The 27,778-nt window shown below is 35.5% G+C and overlaps 1 protein-coding gene across 2 annotated transcripts in view; it reads right to left on the minus strand.

Annotated features, from left to right (window-relative positions):
• DCDC1 (doublecortin domain containing 1) overlaps window positions 1-27,778 on the minus strand; it is a 476,813-nt gene that overhangs the window by 338,140 nt on the left and 110,895 nt on the right. For both annotated transcript variants that reach the window (XM_060400033.1, XM_042233308.2), the window contains exon 8: window positions 19,923-20,089. In XM_060400033.1, the coding sequence (XP_060256016.1) occupies window positions 19,923-20,089 (167 nt within the window). The remainder of the gene's footprint in view (window positions 1-19,922; window positions 20,090-27,778) is intronic.

Below are 27,778 nucleotides of genomic sequence, written 5' to 3' on the forward strand. Positions count from 1 at the left end.
AATTATACAGACATCATTTACTCTTTTTCCTCCCTCCTTCCCTTCTTCTCCCTTTCCTCCTTTCTTTCCAAGCTGGCATATATTGTGATTGTATCCTGGGATGTACTAGGTTATTAAATATTTTTAATATCACTAGGGACCAGAGGTAAAATAGAAGTACAAACTATGAGCAGAACCAAAGTTACAGGCCTGCGGGGCTCCTAGTTAGATGTAATCCTTAGTGCCTCCTGAAGTATTGTGTATGTGTGTGCTCAGTCGTGTCCCACTCCTTGTGACCCCATGGACTGTAACCCGCCAAGCTCCTCTGTCCATGGAATTTTCCAGGCAAGAACACTGGAAAGGATTGTCATTTCCTACTCCAGGAGATCTTCCCAACCCAGAGACTGAACCCACCATGTCTATTGTGTCTCCTTCATTGGCAGGCAGCTTCTCTAACTATTATGAGGACTAAAAAGGCTCTATTTGAAATAGGGGCTGGGAGCTGATTCACTGTGTGAACACAAAGATGGGGTTCCCAATCATCTCAGCCTGAACCTTGGTATAGCTCAGGGGAGGAGGCTGAAGAAATTTGCAGATCTACTGATAGGACCAATGGATTTATAGAGACCCCTGGAACTACTGAGTGAAGGGGGAGCACAGAGTTTGATTTCTCAGAACTGAGCCAGCCACTTACTGTTTCTGTGACCAGATATTTACTATGTATAAGAGCATTAGATAGGAGTACCAAACAACCTTGTAGGACAATTCTGCACTGGAATCAGTGAGCTAGGCAGAGTTGATGGAAGCATTCCTGGATAGTGAAGGGTGAATATTCAAGAAGACTCAAGATGGGTTAAACTTCAGAAGGAAGAAAAAAGGAACTCAGAAGAAAGGCAACAAATTCAAGAAACAACAGTGACCATTTAAACTGACAAAATATCAGTATTATTGATATTTTTCTAAAAAATAACTTTTGATTCACTTGATTTTTTATTTTTGGTCCTATTTTTTGCTTCATTGATTTTTTCTCTTTATTAATTCCCTTTTCTGCTTTTGTAGGGCATAACTGTCTTCCTTTTCTACAGTGAAAACTTAGATCGTTGTTTTTAGACATTTTAATACAAATATTGTAATGCTACAGATTTCCCTCCAAGAACTGCCTTAGCTGGATCTACCAAATTTCATGTAGGGGAAATGTTTAAATTTTAAAAGCCATATTAAAAATATAAACAGACCTGCAAACATAGAAATAGGTTATCAAAAGGGTAAGGGAGAGGGAAAAGTGTTAAATTAGAAGTATGGGATTAATAGGTATAAATTATATAAAACAGACAACAAGGATTTACTATATAACACAGTGCACTATATTCAATATCCTATAATAATTTATAATAAAAATTATCTGAAAAATAATAAATATATATAACTGAATCACTTTGCTGTACAGCTGAAACTAATACAATATTGTAACTGAACTATACATCAATTAGAAAAAATTTAAGTAAAAAGCAGTGTTAAGGTATATTAAAAAGCAGAGACATTTTTTGATTGGGTCGTTTATTTTTCTGGAATTGAGCTGCATAAGTTGCTTGTATATTTTTGAGATTAGTTGTTTGTCAGTTGCTTCATTTGCTATTATTTTCTCCCATTCAGATGGCTGTCTTTTAACCTTGTTTATATTTTCCTTTGTTGTGCAGAAGCTTTTAATTTTAATTAGATCCCATTTGTTTATTTTTGCTTTTATTTCCAGAATTCTGGGAGGTGGATCATAGAGGATCCTGCTGTGATTTATGTCGGAGAGTGTTTTGCCTACGTTCTCCTCTAGGAGTTTTATAGTTTCTGGTCTTACATTTAGATCTTTAATCCATTTTGAGTTTATTTTTGTGTGCGGTGTTAGAAAGTGATCTAGTTTCATTCTTTCACAAGCAGTTGACCAGTTTTCCCAGCACCACTTGTTAAAGAGATTGTCTTTACTGCATTGTATATTCTTGCCTCCTTTGTCAAAGATAAGGTGTCCATATGTGTGTGGATTTATCTCTGGGCTTTCAAAAAATGGGCCAAAGAACTAAATAGACATTTCTCCAAAGAAGACATACGGATGGCTAACAAACACATGAAAAGATGCTCAACATCACTCATTATTAGAGAAATGCAAATCAAAACCACAATGAGGTACCACTTCACACCAGTCAGAATGGCTGCGATCCAAAAATCTGCAAGCAATAAATGCTGGAGAGGGTGTGGAAAAAAGGGAACCCTCCTACACTGTTGGTGGGAATGCAAACTAGTACAGCCACTATGGAGAACAGTGTGGAGATTCCTTAAAAACTGCAAATAGAACTACCTTATGACCCAGCAATCCCACTGCTGGGCATACACACCAAGGAAACCAGAATTGAAAGAGACACATGTACCCCAATGTTCATCGCAGCACTGTTTATAATAGCCAGGACATAGAAACAACCTAGATGTCCATCAGCAGATGAATGGATAAGAAAGCTGTGGTACATATACACAATGGAGTATTACGCAGCCATTAAAAAGAATTCATTTGAATCAGTTCTGATGAGATGGATGAACCTGGAGCCGATTATACAGAGTGAAGTAAGCCAGAAAGAAAAACACCAATACAGTATATTAACACATATATATGGAATTTAGAAAGATGGCAATGACGACCCTGTATGCAGGATAGCAAAGGAGACACAGATGTGTATAACGGACTTTTGGACTCGGAGGGAGAGGGAGAGGGTGGGATGATTTGGAAGAATGGCATTGTAACAGGTATACTATCATGTAAGAATCGAATCACCAGTCTATGTCTGACGCAGGATACAGCATGCTTGGGGCTGGTGCACGGTGATGACCCAGAGAGATGTTATGGGGAGGGAGGTGGGAGGGAGGTTCAAGTTTGGGAACGCATGTACACCCTTGGTGGATTCATGTCAATGTATGGCAAAACCAATACAGTATTGTAAAAGTAAAATAAAGTAAAAAAAAAAAAAGCAGAGACATTACTTTGCTGACAAAGGTCCATATAGTCAAAGCTACAGTTTTTCCAGTAGTCATATATGGATGTGAGAATTGGACCATAAAGAAGACTGAGCACCAAGGAATTGATGCTCTTGAACTGTGGTGTTGGAGAAGGCTCTTGAGAGTCCCTTGGACAGCAAGGAGATCCAACCAGTCCATCCTAAAGGAAATCAGTCCTGAATATTCATTGGAAGGACTAATGCTGCAGCTGAAACTTTAATACTTCGGCCACCTGATGCGAAGAACTGACTCATTGGAAAAGACCCTGATGCTGGGAAAGATTGAAGGTGGGAGGAGAAGAGGATGAGATGGTTGGATGGCATCACCGACTTAGTGGACAAGAGTCTAAGCAAGCTGCAGGAGTTGGTGATGGACAGTGAAGCCTGGTGTGCTGCAATCTATGGTGTAGCAGAGCCGGACACAACTGAGTGACTGAACTGAACTGAACTGAAGGTATATAGGATGAAATATAGCCCTGAAACTATATGTCAGGGACTGTGAATTCAACTGAGTTAGTCTAAGCCAGTTGTTCGTGCCTTACAAGTAGTATGATGAAATCTTATTCTAAAAAAATTATTTTATATACATATGTGGATGGGTATGTATGTAACACTGAATTGTATTACAGAATGACTCTTTTAAACTATGGTCTGCTATCTCCCAGCTTTAGCCCAAAGAGGGGTATATGTGTTAGATAAATTGAGGAGCAGGCTAGAACAAAAGGCGCCATCTGGATTCTCATTTGATATTCTGGGAGGGATCTGTATTGAGACTGCCCTCTTCCCCAACCTTGGGTGGAAGTGGGTATGGAGTCACAGAGTAAATGAAGTGGAATAGTGTGTAAGAAGCAGAAAATAGGCTACAATCTAGCTTTTGTGAGCTGTTTTCAGTAGGGGTTTAGATAAGACCTACAAATTCTCACATGGCCCCATTCAACCAAAAGGTAGCAAAACTGTCAGCCAAAAGGGCCACAAATCTCCACAGTGACTACACTGCAGAGGCTGCAGGGTGACCTACTTAGGGTATAGGCAAGATGGAGAATATGGTAGAAACTCAGGGAAAGCCAAGCCAAAGCTAAAGTTTCCAGGGAGTACTCCTGACCCAACAAAGAGCAGCCAATAGTTTAGGACTTATATCTGCTTCAAACCTCAGCCACAGACAAGACCAGTGATACCTCGGCAGTGGGCACCACATGGCTCAAACAACCATTTTCCCTCCCTGGCACTATCAGGACTCCAAAACATTAATATTTCGCTCACAAACTCTCTAAAAGAATTTAGAAAACTATATACCCCTCACTTAGAAAACTGTGCACCAACATTTTATGTCAACATTAAAATTTTTTTATTGTTAGTTTAAAAACAGTGATGAAAGATGCATATTCTGGCATGTTTTTAAGCATTGGCATTACCAATGAAAACTGTTAAATTTTTCTTTTAAATCTGTCCAACGAGACTAAGTACCAGAAGAATTTTATGTCAACCATTTTCTATTGTTAAAACTATATGGGAAAGCTCTTCTTTGACAATCAAAAGGTTACCTGCACACTTTTCTCATCAACTTTATATTTCTGTCCCATTTCTTCCTTAACAGAAACATATTTATGAAGTTCATGGCACCAATATTTCAAAATGGCCCTCTGTTTGATGGCCTGGAGGTTTTTGCACTCTAGGATGAAGCACCACAACAGACTGAGGATAAGGGAAACGTGTATTTGCCTAAAAATGATGGAAGATGCAAAAGGAGAAATGGCATGTACCTCCACTGCAGGCATGTTCTTAGGTCAGTTCAGTTCAGTCACTCAGTCGTGTCCAACTCTTTGCGACCCCATGAATTGCAGCATGCCAGGCCTCCCTGTCCATCAACAACTCCCGGAGTTCACTCACACTCACGTCCATCACGTCAGTGATGCCATCCAGCCATCTCATCCTCGGTTGTCCCCTTCTCCTCCTGCCCCCAATCTCTTCCAGCATCAAAGTCTTTTCCAATGAGTCAACTCTTCACATGAGGTGGCCAAAGTACTGGAGTTTCAGCTTTAGCATCATTCCTTCCAAAAGAAATCCCAGGGCTGATCTCCTTCAGAATGGACTGGTTTGATCTCTTTGCAGTCCAAGGGACTCTCAGGAGTCTTCTCCAACACCACAGTTCAAAAGCATCAATTCTTCGGTGCTCAGTCTTCTTCACAGTCCAACTCTCACATCCATACATGACTACTGGAAAAACCATAGCCTTGACTAGATGGACCTTTGTTGACAAAGTAATGTCTCTGCTTTTGAATATGCTATCTAGGTTGGTCATAACTTTTCTTCCAAGGAGTAAGTGTCTTTTAATTTCATGGCTGCAGTCACCATCTGCAGTGATTTTGGAGCCCCTCAAAATAAAGTCTGACACTGTTTCCACTGTTTCCTCATCTATTTCCCATGAAGTGATGGGACTGGATGCCATGATCTTCGTATTCCGAATGTTGAGCTTTTAGCCAACTTTTTCACTCTCCTCTTCCACTTTCATCAAGAGGCTTTTTAGCTCCTCTTCACTTTCTGCCATAAGGGTGGTGTCATCTGCATATCTGAGATTATTGATATTTCTCCTGGCAATCTTGATTCCAGCTTGTGTTCCTTCCATTCCAGAGTTTCTCATGATGTACTCTGCATAGAAGTTAAATAAGCAGGGTGACAATCTACAGCCTTGATGTACTCCTTTTCCTATTTGGAACCAGTCTGTTGTTCCATGCCCAGTTCTAACTGTTGCTTCCTGACCTCCATACAGATTTCTCAAGAGGCAGGTTAGGTGGTCTGGTATTCCCATCTCTTTCAGAATTTTCCACAGTTTATTGTGATCCACACAGTCAAAGGCTTTGGCATAGTCAATAAAGCAGAAATAGATGTTTTTCTGGAACTTTCTTGCTTTTCCATGATCCAGTGGATGTTGTCAATTTGATCTCTGGTTCCTCTGCCTTTTCTAAAACCAGCTTGAACAGCAGGGAGTTCACGATTCACGTATCGCTGAAGCCTGGCTTGGAGAATTTTGAGCATTACTTTGCTAGCTTGTGAGATGAGTGCAACTGTGCGGTAGTTTGAGCATTCTTTGGCATTGCCTTTCTTTGGGATTGGAATGAAAACTGAACTTTTCTCGTCCTGTGGCCACTGCTGAGTTTTCCAAATTTGCTGGCATATTGAGTGCAGCACTTTCATAGCATCATCTTTCAGGATTTGAAACAGCTCAACTGGAATTCCATCACCTCCACTAGCTTTGTTTGTAGTGATGCTTTCTAAGGCCCACTTGACTTCACATTCCAGGATGTCTGGCCCTACATGAGTGATCACACCATCGTGATTATCCAGGTTGTGAAGATCTTTTTGTATAGTTCTTCCGTGTATTCTTGCCACCTCTTCTTAATATCTTCTGCTTCTGTTAGGTCCATACCATTTCTGTCCTTTATTGAGCCCATCTTTGCATGAAATATCCCCTTGGTATCTCTAATGTTCTTGATGAGATCTCTAGTCTTTCCCATTCTGTTGTTTTCCTCTATTTCTTTGCATTGATCGCTGAAGAAGGCTTTCTTTTCTCTTCTTGCTATTCTTTGGAACTCTGCATTCAGATGCTTATATCTTTCCTTTTCTCCTTTGCTTTTCACCTCTCTTCTTTTCACAGCTATTTGTAAGGCCTGTCCAGACAGCCATTGTGCTTTTTTGCATTTCTTTTCCATGGGGATGATCTTGATCCCTGTCTCCTGTACAATGTCACGAACCTCAGTCCATAGTTCATCAGGCACTCTATCTATCAGATCTAGTCCCTTAAATCTATGTCTCACTTCCACTGTATAATCATAAGGGATTTGATTTAGATCATACCTGAATGGTCTAGTGGTTTTCCCTACTTTCTTCAATTTAAGTCTGAATTTGGCAATAAGGAGTTCATGATCTGAGCCACAGTCAGCTCCCAGTCTTGTTTTTGTTGGCTGTATAGAGCTTCTCCATCTTTGGCTGCAAAGAATATAATCAATCTGATTTTGGAGTTGACCATCTGGTGATGTCCACGTGTAAAGTCTTCTCTTGTGTTGTTGAAAGAGGGTGTTTGCTATGACCAGTGCATTTTCTTGGCAAAACTCTATTAGTCTTTGCCCTGCTTCATTCTGCATTCCAAGGCCAAATTTGCCTGCTACTCCAGGTGTTTCTTGACTTCCTACTTTTGCGTTCCCGTCCCCTATAATGAAAAGGACATCTTTTTTGGGTGTTAGTTCTCAAAGGTCTTGTATATCTTCATAGAACCATTCAACTTCAGCTTCTTCAGCATTACTGGTTGGGGCATAGACCTGGATAACCGTGATATTGAATGGTTTGCCTTGGAAATGAACAGAGATCATTCTGTCATTTTTGAGATTGCATTCAAGTACTGCATTTCCGACTCTGTTGTTGACCATGATGGCTACTCCATTTCTTCTGAGGGATTCCTGCCCACAGTAGTAGATATAATGGTCATCTGAGTTAAATTCACCCATTCCAGTCCATTTAGTTCGCTGATTCCTAGAATGTCAACGTTCACTCTTGCCATCTCTTGTTTGACCACTTCCAATTTGCCTTGATTGTTCTTAGGTAGGATCATTTTATTACAAAGTATATATGAAAGTTTAGAGGCTAGTCATTCATTCCTTAAACCACCCCTTATGGTCTATGCGTACCTGCAAAGGAACAACCCCAGTTGTTTCTTAACCTCTCTCCACCTCTATAAACCCAGAGGGCAGAAATATGAGCATTTGAGCCTCTTCATCCAAAAGGCTGGGCATTACCTAAAAGAATTTGTTAAATTATTTGGCCTCAATCAAATTTAGTTTTTTTCTTTCTCTGACCACCATGAGTAGTACCTTGTGTGAAAGGTCAAATCAGATTTAGACAAAAATTTTTAAAAACATTTTCCATACCTTGTCTAGTGTGAGTATAAACTTGCTTTCTTGAAACATGTATAAACTCTAGCATATGGTTTTCAAACTAAGTGACTTTTATTTTCCACCTATAGTTCTCAACCACTCCAGGATCTCAGATGCTTCAAGCCTGAGGTTGAGGAAGGCTTTTGACCTCAGTCTTACAATCAAAATGGGCTGCAAATTTAACCTTTTTCCTTACTTTCTTTTTTTAATATAAATTTATTCATTTTAATTGGAGGTTAATTACTTTACAATATTGCATTGGTTTTGCCATACATCACCATGAAAAGATATACATAAAAAAGGTATAGTGACATAATCGACCAAAGAAGACAGCTCAGCTGTTATAAAACTTTTGTCCCATCACCAGACCAAGCTACCTATACAGATGATGAATTAATATTTTTATGAATCTTGTATTATAAAAATAGAACAATTATATCTTATTAGGAAGAAGTTGTTGATAGAGTTAATTTTAAGTGTAATTATGTAAAAATATATATTCAGTGGATTTAAAATCTTGTTTTGACATTTCTTATTTAATATACTGTGGGCTTCAAAAAAATATGGACTGCTCTCAACTTCTTATCTACACCACTGTGAAGAGGCCTTATCTATACCCACTGCCCTTATTTCTTCAACATCAATTTTTTTCTTTAATCCTGTTCTCTCCAAGGTTTCATCATCTTTCAAAGTCACCAATGACCTTTTTTGTATCAATTAAAACGTGTGAAAATAATATCTTACTTCCAACTTTATCCTATTGCCTGGAAGAGTCTCTTTTTAAACCCTTCCCATATTTCAGTTAATGAAGCATAACTTACCTCTAAAGTAAAAGTGGAGTTTTAGTCCCATTACAACTTTACCTCAACTGCCTTATCTATAACATTAATAATAAAAGTATCACTTATACCTGCATGCTAAGTCACTTCAGTAGTGTCTGACTCTTTGCAACCCCATGGACTATAGCCCACCAAGCTCTGTTCATAGGGTTCACCAGGCAAGAATACTGGAGTGGGTTGCCATTCCTTTCTCCAGCGGATCTTCCCCATCCAGGGATCAAACCTGCATCTCCTATGTCTCCTGCATTGGGAGGTGGGTTCTTTACCACTAGCACCACCTGGGAAGCCCATCACTTTTATGCAACATCTAAAAAGAAAAAATCAAACTCATAGAATGGAAATGTGGTTGCGAGGGATGGGGAAAATAGGGAGAGGGTGGTAAGAGGGTACAAACTTTCAGCAATAATATGAATAAGGTCCAAGGATCTAATGTAAAACATGGTGACAATAATTGAGAACACTGTGTTACATAACTGAAAGTTGCTAAGGGTAGCATTTAAATGTTCTCACACATATACATATATGTATATGGTGGTGTACACGATAACTTAATGGTAAGAATTCTGTCAAAATGAATACATGTAGCAAATAAACACAATGTACACTTTAAATATGTTAGACTTTTGTCAGTCATACCTCAAGAAAGCACAAAAATTTCATAATAAAGATGATGATGATAGCTAATAACTACTGACCATTTACTATATCTCAGGTACTGTGTTAGGAGTTTTATATACAATAACTATTTAATTCTCACAACACAATAATATAGTATTAATTTATGTCACTCACTATTACCTATAAAATGGGATGACTGAACTATATGACCTCCCAAGTTCATGTCAACCTTAATATGTTTTGAATATGAATTTAATATGAATTTTTAAAATTGATGAATATGAACTTAATATGAATTTTTAAAATTCCAATTTTTTACTCTTCTTTCAAGTTCCCATATAACATTTAATAGAATCTGTACCATATATTTTGAGCACTTAATTACACACATTAACTATCTTTCCTAATGGTTTCATGTGGGTATGCTTTATCTCCAAAACAAGAAAAGAGGCTTCCTAAGAGCAAGGGAACATTTCATGCAAAGATGGGCACAATAAAGGTCAGAAATGGTATGGATCTAACAGAAGCAGAAAATATTAAGAAGAAGTGGCAAGAATACACAGAAGAACTATGCAAAAAAGATCTTCATGACCCAGATAATCATGATGGTGTGATCACTCACCTAGAGCCAGACATCCTGGAATGCGAAGTCAAGTGGGCCTTAGAAAGCACCATTACGAACAAAGCTAGTGGAGGTGATGGAATTCCAGTTGAGCTAATTCAAATCCTAAAAGGTGATGCTGTGAAAGTGTTGCACTCAATATGCCAGCAAATTTGGAAAACTCAGCAGTGGCTGCAGGATGGGAAAAGGTCAGTTTTCATTCCAATCCCAAAGAAAGGCAATGTCAAAGAATGCTCAAACTACTGCCCAATTGCACTCATCTCACGAGCTAGCAAAGTAATGCTCAAAATTCTCCAAGCCAGGCTTCAACAGTATGTGAACCGTGAACTTCCAGATGTTCAAGCTGGATTTACAAAAGGAAAACGAACCAGAGATCAAATTGCCAACATCCACTGGATCATCAAAAAAAACAAGAGAGTTCCAGAAAAAACAGCTACTTCTGCTTTATTGACTATGCCAAAGTCTTTGACTGTGTGGATCACAATAAACTGTGGAAAATTTTTTTAAAGATGGGAATATCAGACCACCTGACATGCCTCCTGAAAAATCTGTATGCAGGTCAAGAAGTAACAGTTAGAACTGGACATGGAACAACAGACTGGTTCTAAACTGGGAAAGGAGTACATCAAGGCTGTATATTGTCACCCTGCTTATTTAACTTATATGCAGAGTACATCATGAGAAATGCTGGACTGGATGAAGCACAAGCTGGAATCAAGAGTGCCAGGAGAAATATCAATAACCTCAGATACGCAGATGACACCACCGTTATGGCAGAAAGCAAAGAACTAAAGAGCCTCTTGATGAAAGTGAAAGAGGAGAGTGAAAAAGTTGGCTTAAAACTCAACATTCAGTAAACTAAGATCATGGCATCTGTTCCATCACTTCATGGCAAACAGATGGGAAAACAATGGAAACAGTGAGAGATTTTATTTTGAGGGGCTTCAAAATCACTGCAGATGGTGACTGCAGCCATGAAATTAAAAGATGCTTGCTACTTGGAAGAAAAGCTATGACCAACCTAGACAGCATATTAAAAAGCAGGGACATTACTTTGCCAATAAAGGTCCATCTAGTCAAAGCTATGGCTTTTCCAGTAGTTATGTATTGATGTGAGAATTGGACTATAAAGAAAGCTAAGCGCCGAAGAATTGATTCTTTTGAAGTGTGATGTTGGAGAAGACTCTTGAGACTCCCTTGGACTGCAAGGAAATCCAACCAGTCCATCCTAAAGGAAATCAGTCTTGAATATTCACTGGAAGGACTGATGTTGAAGCTGAAACTCCAACACTTTGGCCACCTGATGCAAAGAACCAACTCATTTAAAAGACCCTGATGCTGGGAAAGATTGAAGGCAGGAGGAGAAGGGGACGACAGAGGATGAGGTGGTTGGACGGCATCACTGACTCAATGGACGTGAGTTTCAGTAAGCTCCAGGAGTTGGTGACGGACAGGGAAGCCTGGCATGCTGTAGTCCATGTGGTCACAAAGAGTCAGACACGACTGAGCAACTGAACTGAACTGAACTGTAGGGCAAGATCTGGGATAGTTTTCCTGTATCTTCAACACTGACTAACAGACTGAGCACATAAGAAGTATTCAATACTTCATCATTTGAGTTTGCCTTCTTTGGCTCTCTATTTTTGAGGGGCAGGGGTGCATAGGGGAAGAAAGGTAATCTTTTCTCACCAAACAGGATTAATTCAGTGGCTGCCAGAATCATAAGGATCCTAAGAGACACTGAAAGCCCTAAAGGTGTCCATCTGGTGGTTAGATGGTGAATAGACTGTGATCTAGGAGAGAGAAAGTGTGTGTGTGTGTTTCGCGATTTTGTTTTGTGAAAACTTGATTACCTTGTCTACCCAATACTGAATTAAAACCAGATCATGTTAAAAGATCCTTTGTTATTTTGTTAGTCATGAGACATGGAAACCAATGTCAGAAGTATAATTAGGATATCTAGGGTGAATTTCTTCCTCCAAGCACAGAACTGTCCAATAGAATTTTCAGTGAAGATGTGGTTATGGTAACCACATGAGGACAGCTGGCAGTACAGCTCTGGAAGATATAACTCACCTGTGGCTTGCGGAAGCCAGAACACTAGGACCCTTCGAGCGCCTTTTATTGATACTATCACTCTGTTCTCTGATACTTTCAACATGTATTTCCTAGTGATATATATTAAGTGTTGATGAATGGAGTCTTGCTCTATTCTTTTTCCATTCCTGATTGGCTTTCTTAGGAACTTGAAATCCTTTTTAAATGAAACAGGATACTAATTTTTTAAGGAAATTATGTAAAATTAATTTTATGACAGAGTTAATGAGAAGAGTTGACTGAAGAGAACAATAAATTCATGTTATACTCATTTTCAGCTGCTGTTATATGTATAAAATATAAACAAATAATGAATTATGTTATTTCATAATCAATATTATGTTGTTAGGAATGAGGTTTATTCAAGCTTCGCTATTAACATCAGGTGAGAGAAAACCATTACATGTCTCTTAACAAAATAAAGCAAAGCAACTATTTCCAACATGCTTACACTTAAGAGTCTCTCTTTTATCAATCAGTAGTCAGACTTAATAATCAAAGACTTAAACTATCAATCACTCACAACATTGATGGGATTTAATAGAAAATAGGAAATACTAGTCAATCCTCAAGATATTTGGTTTTCCTCTCCCCTAAGAATATGCCTTAGTTCTTCAAGGAAAAAGAATTCATATTCTTGTCCATTCACACAAACCTCTCAGTGAGCTTTATTGTTCCAGGAGGAGGGGGCGGCAGGCAGGCAGCCCAGGCTGCTGACGGAACAGATAGGATGTCAGGTGAAGATAGAATGCTGTGCCCTCTCTAACCAGCTGAAGACTCGGCATGATTGTTTTCTTACAAATAATACCTGTGGGTGTTGAAACTGTTCAGGGAATCTATCAAACACACTCTTTCACTTTGCTGCTGTAACTCTGTAAAATTTATTCTCATTTCAGAAGAGTCACAGGCAGTAATACCTGTAGGTGGTTGAGTAATTTAAAGAAAATTTGTCAGGTTTCCTCTCACCTAATTTACCAGAACAATTCTATACTTATTTGGAGGTTTTAAGATGCAACATTTTCTATTCAGTATGAGTAAAATCTCAAAATAGAGTTCATCATAAGGAGTTGGTTTTAACTTAAATATAAGTAGAGAAAATAAAATATTAGAATGTTTGAGGATAAAATTTTCATCACAAAAGGGAAATAAAGTAATGTTATAATCACTTTTATTTTTTACAATTCTAGAAGTCAATCATACATAGATATATGAGAACAGAAAATACCTAAATAGTATAATATCAGAAAAATGCATTACTAATATATTAATGTCAAATTACTTTCCTTATGGAAATCTGACGGTCGAGGTCAATAAGCTTATACAAGTTATCTATTCAAATTAAAAACAGATAAATGGGAGGATAAAAATAATTTTTCAAGATTAACTTTCCTTATTAAGTCATCAACACTGTATTGAAAATGAAAGTGAAAGTCGCTCAGTCGTGTCCGACTCTTTGCGACCCAGGCCAGAATACTGGAGTGGGTAGCCTTTCTCTTACTCCAGAGGATCTTCCCAAGCCAGTAATTGAACCGGGGTCTCCTACATTTCAGGCAGATTCTTTACCAATTGAGCTATCAGGGAAGCCCTTTACTACTATATTAAGTTTATACTAAGCATCATAAACACTGAAATGCAGACTCAAAAAATGTTTCTGTTATGAAGCAAGCATTCTCAGTCCTCAGTAATGCTTAGGTTCAAAATGTATTTTTCAAATTAGCTCATTCAAAAAATATTATAAAATTAAATAATTTTTTAATTAATAAGAAAAATAAAGTGATAACTAATACTTCTTAAAGTGCTTATTCAAAGATGAAGACATATTTTAAACAATCCCCAAATGGAACTTACAGTTAATTAAAATGTTCAAAAGCACATAAGCAGGAGAGTTTATTTTCTTATATAGTTTTTTAATATAGTTATTTTAAATTCCAATTTTAACTAAGTTGGCTCTCAATTTTTTAAGGAGTGTTTACTATTAATAAAGATAATATTTTTAATTGAAAGGTATTCAACTGAGATGTCAATAAAGTTGCTTTCACATAATTGAATTATCTTATAAAAAAGAAAAATCTTTAACTCTAATTTTTCCAAAGAAAATTATTTAATAAAGAGTTTTCACAGAAAAAAAAAAACAAAAAAAAAAACAAAAAAGTTCAATTTTGAGCCAAAGATATATATTTGACATTTGGTAGTATAATTCTAAGACAATTAGAGAAAAATATAGATTTGAAAAAATTTTTCCTGAACAGTTTTAGGGGGAATCAAATGAAATGTTTCATGAAAATAAATGTGTCATGGACAAAGGATGGAAAAAAAAGTATTCAATATCATTTCTTGTTTTATCCTATTGTCAGTTTTCCACCCTCTCTGCAATAATTACCTATGCACAAACTCTAGATGGCAATATTGCACCTACTGTACTTTGAAGAAAATTGTCACAGTCGGTCCCCACATACTCTCTTTATCAACATTTTATGTGCCATGGATCTATAGCCTCTTATTATAAGTGTAATGAAGCAGAAGTTATTGAAGCATTTTATTGATTGCTCAGATCACAAGTTTACTGCCATACTGAATTGGCACCTTACTTGCTGAAGCAAACTGCTGACACCTTTTTTAAAAAGTGACAACTACATCTATTTCATGACCAGAAATCCATTTTCATCTCTATCAAGACAAGAATGCAATTTTCACTTCATTTAACTGATGTTAGGCCTGCTCAAAGCATGACACTTAGAAAAAGACACAAGTTTAAGGTTCTTAAAATACTTCAAGTAACTAGAACGCAGCTTGGTTTCAGGGGGGGAAAAGATCAGCAATCACTCACATCTACAAACAAGCTAGTAGTCTAAAAAATTACATATCAGAACCACCAGTAGTAGTTTTCATTTTGAAACATTTATAATGTTATTTTAATGTTTTTAATAGTAAATTTGTTCATATATTACAGACTTTGTTCCACGGTTTCAAAGGACATCAAGAAGTTCAAAACTGAAATATCTGGGGTATTGCTCCAGGCAATGTTAATCAAGAAAAGAGCTCAATTTTTAATATATAGGTAAATGGAGATCTAATGTACTATGGCTAACAATACTGTACTATATATTGAAAAGTTGCTAAGAGAATAGATATTGAATGTTCTCACCACACACACACACAAATATGTTAATTATGTGAAGTGGGAGAGGTGTTAACTAATCCAACTGTGGTGATCATTTCACTATATATGTGTATAAAATCATTACATTGTATACCTGAAACTTACACAATGTTAGATGTCAATTATCTCTCAAAGAAACTAGGAAAAAAAGTAGCTGGTATACTAAGAAAAAAGTATATATAGAAAATGAAATAGGAATAGTTTTTCCTTCAATAATGTTAGGACCAATAAATTGACTTTAATTAACCTACAACACAGATCTGAAAAGACAAACTCTCAACACTTCTTTTACGGGAAATTAAAAGATTCCTTAAAGATACTTTTTGCAATAAACAAAATCAGCACTAATGCAATTCAATCATGTTTTGAACTGAATCTTTTCTGAATAGAATCGCTTTTATATCTAAGTATCAAACTTACTGAAATGCGTGGGTAAAGTGAACCAACATTAACCTGGGAATTTTTTTTTAACAAATGTAAGTGCTCTGGTAGAAGTTAGTTTAATGTAACAATAAAATACTTTTCAGTTTGAAACTACAAAACCAATATATGCTGATACTAGATGATCATTTCCTCATCTAATTATATGTCCACAAAATAAAGTTACAGTACTGCTCCAGCTTAAAAAATAAAACCTAATTTTTGACGTAGAAATTTAGTGTCTGAGATTTTTAAACCTAACACATCAAATATGGAACATTAGAATATAACAGCATTCAAAAAAGTACTTAGCTTAAATTAATAAACAAAAAGGACCATATACATACACACAAAAAATCACTCAGGCAAAAATTACAGTTTTCAACAAACTTCATTAAGCAATGATCTATTAAAAATAGCCCAACTATATATTTTCAAATTAAAATTACAGAAATCAAACATTTCCTTGGAATTTCAGATACAAATAATAAAGTTGCCATTTTTTTTTCAATATATTGCCAAAGTTACACATATCTCAAATTTTAAGAAACACTTGAGGATTTTTTTTCTGTTTATTTTTGTGAAGCTATCAAAAAAGCTAAAACTCACTTTCAAAGGTGATCATTTCTTTCCAAAGTGCTGAAAATAAGTAATACTAAACATTCCTTCAAATTTCATGTCTTAACTACCACAGGGACTATGATTTTCTTCACAATTAAGATGTTGGTTGTTAAGGTATTACAGTTAGGTACTCATTTCCTTTGTCTCTCTCAATTTCAGAAATGACTATGCAACTTATAACACCTGTTAAACTACACTGTGAGCCACTTTAAATGATTAAAACTGTATGATTATGAGCTCCTTTAAAAACCATGTTTTAAAAGAAGAGTGCTATGCATCCATGATGTAAAAGTCTCCAGGAATTTGATTGCTTGGGGGGAAAAAAATCAAAGGAGTATCAAAAGTGGGAAGACATTTCCAGAAATATACATTTCTCAAAAATCACATTCATACTTAAGATCAACCAATCCAAAGCATTATTTATATAGCCTCCTGGCTCAGTTCCATGGACTTTTATAGACCTTGACTGCTGCTGAACAGACTGACATATATTTTGTTTACTGACAGCGACTAAAAGCTCTATGGAGGATCATAAATAAAGAAGATCATGTTTAAAAATCACTAATATCATTTTAAAAGGTAGTGCAGGCTTGTGTTTTGGCCTCTGTTTAGCTGTGTTAGGCCTATGAGTGACAGCTTCCCTGCTTGAAGCACACAGAAAGCACAGCCTTCCTCATTCACTGACAGGACTGTGGCCTTTTCACACGTTCCTTCCACAGCAGTGTTTGTCCCCAAACACTGGAACTCCACACAATGGCATTCCTACTTCAACACCCCCACCAACAGCACCACTACATAACAAGAATGCTAATGAGATGGAACGGACCCTGTCGCTGAAAGTGTTAACTGCATTTCATAGGAAAGCGTTTAGGCTACTTCAAAGATTACCAATTAAATAGATTCTGCTTAGCTCTGAGCAATTTCTAAAGTGTTTCCACTTTTAAGGAAATAAACGTGATAAATGTAAGACTAAGTGACTTTATGCTGTCCTAACTATAATATCTCAGTTTATGTACTCGAATCAGTATATTTTTAAGACCATACTAATGTAGTGGGCTTAATTCAGTTGCATGCTTGTAATACCCAAGTTAAAGTTAAAAACTGAAACGTGAATAAGTTCGTAAACATAAAACCAGTAGCTCTGACTTTTCTTTTAAAGCTATCTCTATTATCACAACTTATTTAAAAGAAATTTCCTTGGGGAATTCCAAAACATCTATTTAACATCTACAATCTTTTGACGGAATCCTGGCAAAACAATGCCGTTGTTTTTATATATGATCTCAGAAGAGGAATAAATGGAAATGATATCAAGAGGTCATATAATTCTATAATTTATAAGCTTTGTAAAGCATCCATCTCCATTTTACCAAACACAGTCTTATATAAAACTAAATAAAAAGGTCTATCCCTAATGTCAAATGAAGTAAATGCAATTCAGATAAAGTTCATTAATGCTAAGAGGGATATTTGCTAAGAAATCTTAAAAATAAAGCTATTGCCAGGCGTAAAACATAACCACTGATGACATGATAACAATACCACTATAGTGACTTTTTTGAGCACTACAGATAATTTTAAATTAAGTCATAAATTGTATATTATAAAACAAAACTTAACCAAGTATCATATCAAAACTTGAGTGAAAGTATTAAAATTTGAGTGAAAAACTTAGTTTTTACAACTGAGCAAAGTAAAAAGGTTTAGTTGGAAATGGCAAAGAGCCTAGATTTTTAAAATATCCCTAAATTTGGCATAATGTTGAAAGTCATAATGTTGATGACATAAACAATTTCAAGTGATCAGACATTTAGAGGCACTAAAAATGTTAATTTTTCACATTTACATTTAATATTTATTTTCATTAAATGTATTTTTCATCAATCTTGAATCATAAGGAAATTTTCAAAATCAAACAGTAATTCTTAAAGCATTATTTTCTCACAATACAAAGACCTCTTCAATCCAGTACAACTGTTCATATCTATTTAAATTTTAAATGTTTAGAACAATGGAAGAAAAAATAAATATGCCACAACTACTTTCTGAGCTTTTTCTTATCCCTAACATCCTCACTTTTAATAAAACTTAGAAAATGTTCGAGTTTCTTACTATTTGATTTAAATGGTGCTTTTATGGCACTGGAGAATTGTCTCAGGCTTTCTTAACTTTAAATAATTTTAAACTGTCAAATTAGTAGGATCAAACTGTTTAATAACAAATACATGATTGTAATTAAATTGGTAATTATTGTATATTATTGTATCTTAAAAATGAAATAATATTTCTGTTAAAATAATTTAGTCTGAAAAAATATATTTTATATCAGTTTTTATATATGATATTAGCTTAATAAAGAATGTTAAAAATAAGTTTGTATTTTTATTTTTCATATTTTTATTGTAAACAGCTTTATCTATGATAATTATTAATACCCTTTCTGGATACACTGACATTAATTAACTAGGAAACCAATCATGTTTTGAGAATGCAACTTTCTCACGGGAAGATGTCTCTTGCTAGTTCTGGATACCTTAGTTCAAGAATTTCTTCCAGTCAATACAAGCTGTTCTTTTCCTAACCAGACAGCAGGAGGTGCTGTGTGAACACTAAGACTACCATTCCCACCTCCCCTCCCCCTGCATACAGAGAATAATAGCATGATGCCTTCAAAATATTCATTTTTCAGCAGCCTGTGGTTTGAGATAACGCACCCAGTTCTAAACTGGAAACTCCCAGTTAGAAATGTAAACCCTACCCCTTATTTAGTGTGGTAAAATGCATGCCCAATTTTTTAAGACCAAGTGCAAAGAAGATGCAAAAATTGTGTCAAATTGAGTTTCATTTTATAAACAGCAAAAATCATTCAGCTCTATAATAGGAATTCTACTTTAAGATAAATCAAAGTCTTTCTAAGTAGTTGCAAAAATGTCAAAGTTTTCATACACATACCCCTTCTCCCATCACACACACACACATCCACACGCACACTCTCTCTCACTCTCTCAATCTTTATCTCTCTTTCTCTTTCTGTTTCACAATTATAAAATAGATATTTAGAAATCAAAGGACAAACTCTAGTTTAAACTACTTCAAAGACATTATTTCTATACTTGCAGGCCTGGAAATATACAAGTGAAACAAGTATAAATGAAGTAAGTTACTCAACGAAGTTAATTCACAATTTCATCTCCCAGAATATGACTGGTTATGTTTTAGCCCATCTTCTACAACATTAAGTATGATTTCATACTAGAAAAAACAGAAGGGGGAGGTCATTTAAAACTTCAGATGCTATAAGAGCTATTCATTTTCTTATTTAAAGTAACTGTCTATAGAATTTCCACATAAGGAGTTGCTTTAGTTTTGCACAGTATGCAGCAAGGAAAGATGACACAAATGACATCCCACACCAAAAGATAGATACAATTAGCCCCATTATTGTTGTCTTTGAGATTACAGAAGAAGCATTTTGGCTCCCTAACGGGCACTAAGCTCACGAAATACATGTCACAGTTCTTTTATGACATGATGCCAATCATTGCCTCTATACAACCAAGTACATTTTAAAACATACAATAAAGCAGTTTTTAAAGAGGGATGACTCACCTGTTTAGAATATTTTTTTGCAGACTTTAATCGTTGGTACAAGGCCAAAAGAACTCCTTGGATGTACATCTTAGCTCCTGAGGGGCTGAAACCTTCTCCCTTAGAGACCCAAACTGGTCCCCGTAAAGGTGTGATGGAATTTTGCAGGCATTTTTCAAGCAGAGGAACTATACGAGAAAATAAGGGAAAATAAATTCTTTTGACCCAAACGAAATACACTGCCTGGAACACAGCCCCAGTGCCAGAGCTAACTCTTAACATCTATTATTTATATCTGACCTGGGTTAAGTCTTAGAGAGGCAATTCCTGCATTACTAGTGGTCACCATGAAGGATGTATTTATATTGAGACACCCCCCCATGCAAGACTCATAAGCTTTGTAAGCACACCTGAATAGTTCTGAAGTGTGCCTAACTAGCTGCACAGAGTGTCATGGTGTGCACTGATTGCCTTATCTTCTCATTTATCACAGATGAGTTGGAACCAACCTTGCTGAAATCTACTTGCATTGTCCTGATAAAATTGTACGATCCATGTTGTTTCGGTATATAGCTTCCCATAGAGGAGTCTATATAACTAAAACATCACATCTGGGAATTATTCATAAAATATAATCCACACCTTGATAAACCATCCTATTCAAGTCTTTTCACTGCCATCGCTTAAATAACCCATACAACAGAGTGGTGAGGCTGTTTAAAAATAAGGGGGAGAATCTTAAGCAAGCATTTTATCATACATACCTTTTGTTTTTAAGCTTCTGGGACATAAGCTGGTCAAAGATTTAGGGATGCTATTCCAGTACACGGTTTGTAAACAGATAGAAGATATTTACTTGTGGGCCTGTATTGCAACATCCATATGGACTTGACAGACATGTTTATACACTTTTTCACCCAATTAGCTTATAAAATCTTTCTAGTGTAAAATAGGCAAATAACACAGCAGCTAGCTAACATTTTTCAAGATTTAATTTCCCACTGAAATGCCAAAACTAAAGAAACTTTAAAAATCTTAGGCACACTTGAGAGTCCAGAAATATGAAAGGATATCATTTTTTTAACTTTGCCTTTAAGTGTATGCATGTGACATTACATAAACATACTAAATAACTATATGGCTTGGCGACCTTATTCTAATACATACTTCTACTGGAAAAGAAATTGGATTGATCACCAGCAAAGAAAATAGGTCCGTGCCATTGGTTATGTTATACGTTGCATATTTTATGCAGAGAGGCCTAGCATAGCAATCTGGAAATTGAATTACAATTAGGTTCAGCTGAGCTGCAGAGTGGCTGAGTTATGCAAATGGCCTTTGCTACTGGTATTCTGCTGATTTTTGCTCTTAGTAAAAAAGTTATGCCTTTTATGGCACTAAGTTCTGCAGCTCTCTACCAAAGTGCAATTAAAATTCTTTCTAACATATTCATCACTAAAGGAAATGTTGTAAATAGAGTTTAAGATTTTCTAAGATTACTATAAATAAAGTTAAAAGAAATCATGACCCAATGATTATTTAGAATCTTTAGATGTGTGCATGAAATTCATTCCCCAGCCTGAGAAACTAATTCCTGAAATTCACATATCAAAACTATTATCCTTCTGAGGCAATTGCTCTTCTCTATAAGTTTGATCACTACAGTTATCTCAAACTTTAAAAGAAATATATTAGGTCATATGTATTACTAAAGAAATAAAAAGAGAAGTGAACTTATTTATAGAATTTTAACTCTTCAACTTGGCTTATAATTTTTCCTAAAGAAACCCAGTTTAAGAATCATCAAAGCTTTCAGTTAGCTACAAATTCATATATTACTATGTGTTGAATTTTAATTTGTAAACTTTTAATTGATGCACCCATTGAACCTAGTACAGTTTTTGTACATGGAAAGGCATTACATAAATAGCTGTTAAATTGAAAAACAATTTTAAGTAATCCAATAAGCAAATAATAAACTTGAACGATTTACATCCAAGATCTAATCTTGAATTTAAATCTAAGAACACTTTATCACATTCTCTAGTCTTTATAGCTTTATTCATCCATGCTTTTCACAAAGTAACTTTCAAATTCTTTATGTCAGCCCAAAGGATTCCAAAGAAGAATTTAATATATTTTCTAACACAAAATTCTATACATTTTTTTCAGGGTTTTACCTTCCATGAGAATTTAAGAAAAAAAATACAGCTTATGAAAAAATACAAATTATATCAAAATGTAAGCAGTGTCAGAGTTGATATAGGATGGAAAAGAGCTCCCATGCTCCACATGATTTATGTAATTAGGAATACTATGGAAACCAGAAATAGCAAAGCAAAGAAAGCAGTATTCACAAGCAGGTTTTATAAGGGACTTCAGAATCTGCTCTGAACTTGTTGAATAATCTGTTCAGTATTCCAGAATCTCCCTGCTGGAAGCAGGGTCCTCATTATAACCACAAGAGCGCTAATAAAGGTTAGCCTCTGAACTGGGGATTAGAAGGCTCTTTTCTTTTTGGAAGCTGCAAACTAGTAACTTTGATGATCTTCTTGAAAAGGAAGACAAAGCACACCCCAAGAACAAACAATGTTTCCACTAACTAGGAAGGTACAGAAAACATAAGAAAATGATATGCCTAAGCACTTAGAAAGGAAGTATAAATAAGCCTAATATATTGGAAAAATAAAACTTATTAATCAGTTCAAATAAGAGAACTCTCCCTAAAATAGAAGACTTGGCCTAAGATGATAGTTTTGAAATATAATAGAATAATTAATTTTTTAAAAAAGAGAAAGTTGACTTTTCAACCCCAACCATAGATTTTAATATGAGAATTATTTATTAAGTATTTTAGTGGATATTCGTAATAGTCTATACCAAAAACTCATATCTGTTCTTAACCAATGGTTTTAACTCTTTTATGTTCAGTTCTTCTTTCTCTGTTTCTGAAGCAAAACTTCATTCTATTAAAGAGGACTATTGCATATAGATGTGCAGGAAATAAGGGCACTGATTTAGAAAGGACAATAGACACTTTTCAACACTGGAAAGAGCATAATCCTACATGTTGCTATGAGCTAGCAAAGCCCATTATAGACACTCAATGAAAAAATATGTCTTTCCCAGGAATGAACTCTGGGATATTATTTTGTATGTAAACCATGAGTTTCTCTTTCGAATTCTACTTAGAAATATGACCTCGTTCAAGAAGGTAGCTGGCTCATATTATCCTGTATTTCTTTAATATATATTTGTGCGCATAGCAAGAAATGAATAACATAGCATTTCTTCTTACATTTGAGGCCTTTATTACAAGTGTTCAACCTCTCTGCTCCTTTACAGAATCTTGCTTTCCTGTAATTTCAATAATTCTATTAAACAAGTCCTCAACATTTTTATTAGATACATGATTTGGAAATTAACCATTCCTTAAATCTATCAATAAGTATAATCAGTCAAATGTGATCATTCAGTTGGGATCATTTCCATCACTGTAAAGGTGAATATATATGGATGATATTTATCCATTTGTTATCCATTTTATTTATCCATTTATTCTCAAGTCATGACTATAAGCAAATTTAAATTAATCCAATTTCAATATGTGTGGAGTTGAAGATGTTGGGTAAATAGATCATGTGGTCAAAAGGAGTAACTTCACTGCTCAGAGCAAGTACTAAGTATTATGAGTAAATGGGTCATATGATTAAAAGTAGTAGCTATATTAATTTCATAGCTATTAACATGCTATTCTATTTCCCTTGCATTTCTTCCCCCCATTTTTCCCACCTGTTAATATATCCTTGTCTTCCAAGGCTCATAGGAATTGTCATTTCCTCTGGCAAAATTTCCCGAGTTGTTAAATTGTTCTATCCTCTACCTTTCCCAGACCATTGTTTATATTTTATTTTTCCTTTATTGATTTGCATTGGTCCTCATATTCTCCACTCACTACTTTCATTCTCCAGTAAATCACAAAAACTTTGGAGTTTGAAGGCATGGTGTTTTTCAATTTGATAAAAGCAGCACCCAATAACTATCTACTGGATAAATAAATAGCACGTTTGGATATACTGTGGGCAGTCTTTTAGGTAACTTTTAAGATCATGAGTACAACTGTACATAATCATTGTGAATCTGTAACTTTCTGTGACCAAATGAAAATTTAATAAATACAAATATACCAGAATTTTAAAGCATAATTAAAGTATGTACAATAGTTTTATTTTAAACTCTCTTATAAAATGATCTTGAACACTAAAGAAGAAAATAAACATAGAAGAAAAACAATACAATTTTGGCAATGAAGCATTAACTAGCCAGGAGAAAGGGCTTCCCAGGTGGCACAATGGTAAAGAATCCACCTGCTTATGTAAGAGATGCAAGAGACATGGGTTCGATCCTTGGGTCAGGAAGATCCCCTGAAGTAGGAAATGGCAACCCACTTCAGTATTCTTGCTTGGAAAATTCCATGGACAGAGGAGACTGGCAGGCTACAGTCCATGAGGTCACAGATTCGGACATGGCTGAGTACACATCACACACACACACACACACACACACACACACACAGCCAGGAGAAGACCAGAGCTGGATATTTTAAAAGTCCTGGAAAATCCTTAATCATGCTACTATGGGAAAAGGCACACAATAAAACTTAAATAACAGAGCAATAAAATATTAGATTAAGGTCAAAATAGCTATTTTAAATAATAAGGGTAATTCCTTCTAAGAACTCCAAACACTATGAGTTCATAAGCTATTCATGAGAAACGAAACTGTTCAACCTTCAAGAGGACCTATATATCACAGATAAGAAGCTTGAGCTTATTTGGATTCATGATGGACACAGTACAAGAATTTTTGACAAGGAGCCAAAAATTCCTCTACAGATAAACCTTACTACGAAGACACAGACTGGAATGTCCTGTCAATTTCTATACCTAGGGAATATATGTCTCTCTCCAAAAGCAACACCTGACATTTAAAGAGACACTTGGCACATTCCATTTGAATCTACTGTAGAAAGCTAAAAAGAGGATTTTTTTCAATCAATATATTTTCAAAAAGCATTGGAAATAAGTGCTTTAGTAGCTTGCTTCCAATTAAAAATTAAAATTCATGCCAATTAAATATCCAGAATTATAAGTTTCACATTTCAGTCAGAGTACCTGAGACTGTGAAAAAAAAAAAGACAGTGCCCAAAGCATACTTACCCATAGAAAAACTATTATATGCTACTTGGCAGGAAATTTCAGATCTCAGTTCTCAAAAATACTCACTATTGTTAGCAGGACATCATTTGGAAATTTCCCATTAATTCAATTGAAAATGTTTGTTAAGAAAGTTGATCTAAAAACTCTTTTTTGTATGATGCAAGGTGAGTTCTTAAAAGATACTCAGAACTGACAGCTTCCCATCCAGGAAGCAGGCCTGGAGGGAGTCTGAGCTAGTGCCAAGGTATGTATATGTTTTACTGCTCGTTATCCAGCTTTATGTAATAGCTGGAAAGCTCCTGGTCCAAGAACAACCAGAAGATGCCACTCAAAAGCATGGTCTGCTGGGAAGATTGAATGATGGAGGGCATACTTTGAATGATTTACATCAGTATATTTTTATTCAAACAAAACCAAACCAACAGCTGCTGTGTACTTTTGTTTACATGCTATATGTCAAATATTATTGTCCCCAAGGTACTCATGAGAAAAGATTTAGCAGTTGTTTTCTTAAATACCAATGCCTACCCAAATTTGGATTTTTCCTCCACTGAACAAAATGACAAGCACACGATTGCTATACTTAGAGCAATCTTTCACAGCTGCTTTAGTTTTTCAGTGATCCTATTAAACTGACGGCATATTGCCTGTGGGGTCTACAGTGTTACAATACTGCTTGCTGTAAGAGACATTGATTTGTATGATAGGATCAAACAGAACAAGGATGTATTTGGGGGGGGGAGCAGAGAATTTCATAGGTCGTATTGGTTTTACCCGGGTAAAATTTAATTCAGACATTGTGACCTTTATGGAACACCTGGTTATTTTAATTGTTGGTATGTGGGTGAATGGTGACACTGGGGCTTGGAAGTATGAAATCTTAGGAAGTCTCCTCTGTTTTGAAAATGCAGCCTGAGTCATGTCTTTTCTTAAACTGAACGAAGTAGCTGTGCATTAAATATGCTGGCACATCTTCTGCTTGAGCAAGTGGACCGAAATGGTGTGAATTGTTAATGCCTTGCTGCTTTGGTTCACGGCTTGTGATTGATCATTTGTAACTATATCTACTCCTTGTTCCATGAAATCAAGTATGGAGTAATGGGTTCATCAGATTTTGGGGTTAAATTGAGAGTGAAGAGGTACTGTGTGTGGAAATAAGAGTTGCCATGTTCAGGGCTGGCCTTGTAACAGCATGGAATCTAAAGGCGATATTCAAAACCACTTCACTCATCATACGCTTACTGATTCTGAATAGGGCCCATTTGCAGGGGACATTTGGTAGTTTTCCAATACGCTTTATGCCTCTTTCTACTTCCACCACCATGCACATCTTTTTTTCATACATCCCCAGTAGCACATTGGTAGAACAGGTCAGCATACACAATTCATTCATTTAAATAACTTGATTTATACAAGTAGAAGTAAGCTGGGACTCTATTGTTTGAGTCTTGTTTTTCCCCTCAACAGAAATAATAGTGTATGTGTCTTTGAAAATACAAGTATTTTGTGGATTCAATTTCTTGAGCACCTAAAATATTTGGTATTTAGTAATAATCTAAAATAACTTAATTGAACTGATATGCATACAATTAAGATTACTTTAAGAAATGTTAAGAATTAATCATATCTAATATATCTAATCTATTTTCATGTGGTTATGGTCTATACCAATACATAATAATTGAATATATAAGACCTGCTTTTGTAAACTTTAAAGCTCTGCACAAAAATTTAAAGTACTGTCTTAGGATTAGTTTGTGAAAGTACAATGCTTGGAACTTAATAAATAAAATCAACAAAAATGAGAAGTAAAGACCTTTAGAAATGTCATTATATAATTGCTTGCTGTAATAACTGATACTTTTTAGACATTATTACTTGTAATTTCTATTACTATTCAGAAAAGCTTAATCCAAATGGTGTTAACTGAGGCACCAATTAACTGCTGACCCAGTAAGAACAGATGTAATAAAAACATAATAAAATTTAGGAACAAAATCAAATACATGTAAGTAACATTCAAAAGCAAGCTAATTGTAAAATGTCTCAAACTTGTACTATTACATTATAAAGTAACAACTAACATAAATTTTTTTTTAATGTGGCTGGACCTTTTTCTTTTTTTTTCAGTCTCAAAAGAAGGAATAATACTACTAATACCTGGCACACACATACCCTAATTCAGAGAGACCTAGGAGTCAGAAAATGTGGATAAAATGGTTTTAGTCTCCTTGGCTCAAATGCAAGGCCAATACATTATTTACATTTAAGTCTTTCACTTAGGGTGTAAAATACATGTGTGTCATAAAAATTTACATTCTAAATGTGATAAACTGAAAAGTCTTCATAGTTACAGCAATTATAATGGAGGACTCCCTTTTGACATTTCCCTATGTTTGTTTCACAAAAGTAGAATCTTCTATAATAAGCACTTTACATATTTTGCCTATTCTTTCACCTCTCTTCTCAAAATGCTAAGAAGGAAAAAACCAATCACTGCTGAGTTTTTCACACAGAGACCTCTTTAAACAATTGTTTTACAGCTGTGCTGTGCTTAGTCACTCAGTCCTGTCCAACTCTTTGAGACCCCATGAACTGCAGACTGCCAGGCTCCTCTGTCCATGGGGATTCTCCAGACAAGAATACTGGAGTGGGTTG

Source organism: Ovis aries, chromosome 15, assembly GCF_016772045.2.
Source record: "Ovis aries strain OAR_USU_Benz2616 breed Rambouillet chromosome 15, ARS-UI_Ramb_v3.0, whole genome shotgun sequence".
NCBI classification, from domain to species: Eukaryota; Metazoa; Chordata; class Mammalia; order Artiodactyla; family Bovidae; genus Ovis; species Ovis aries.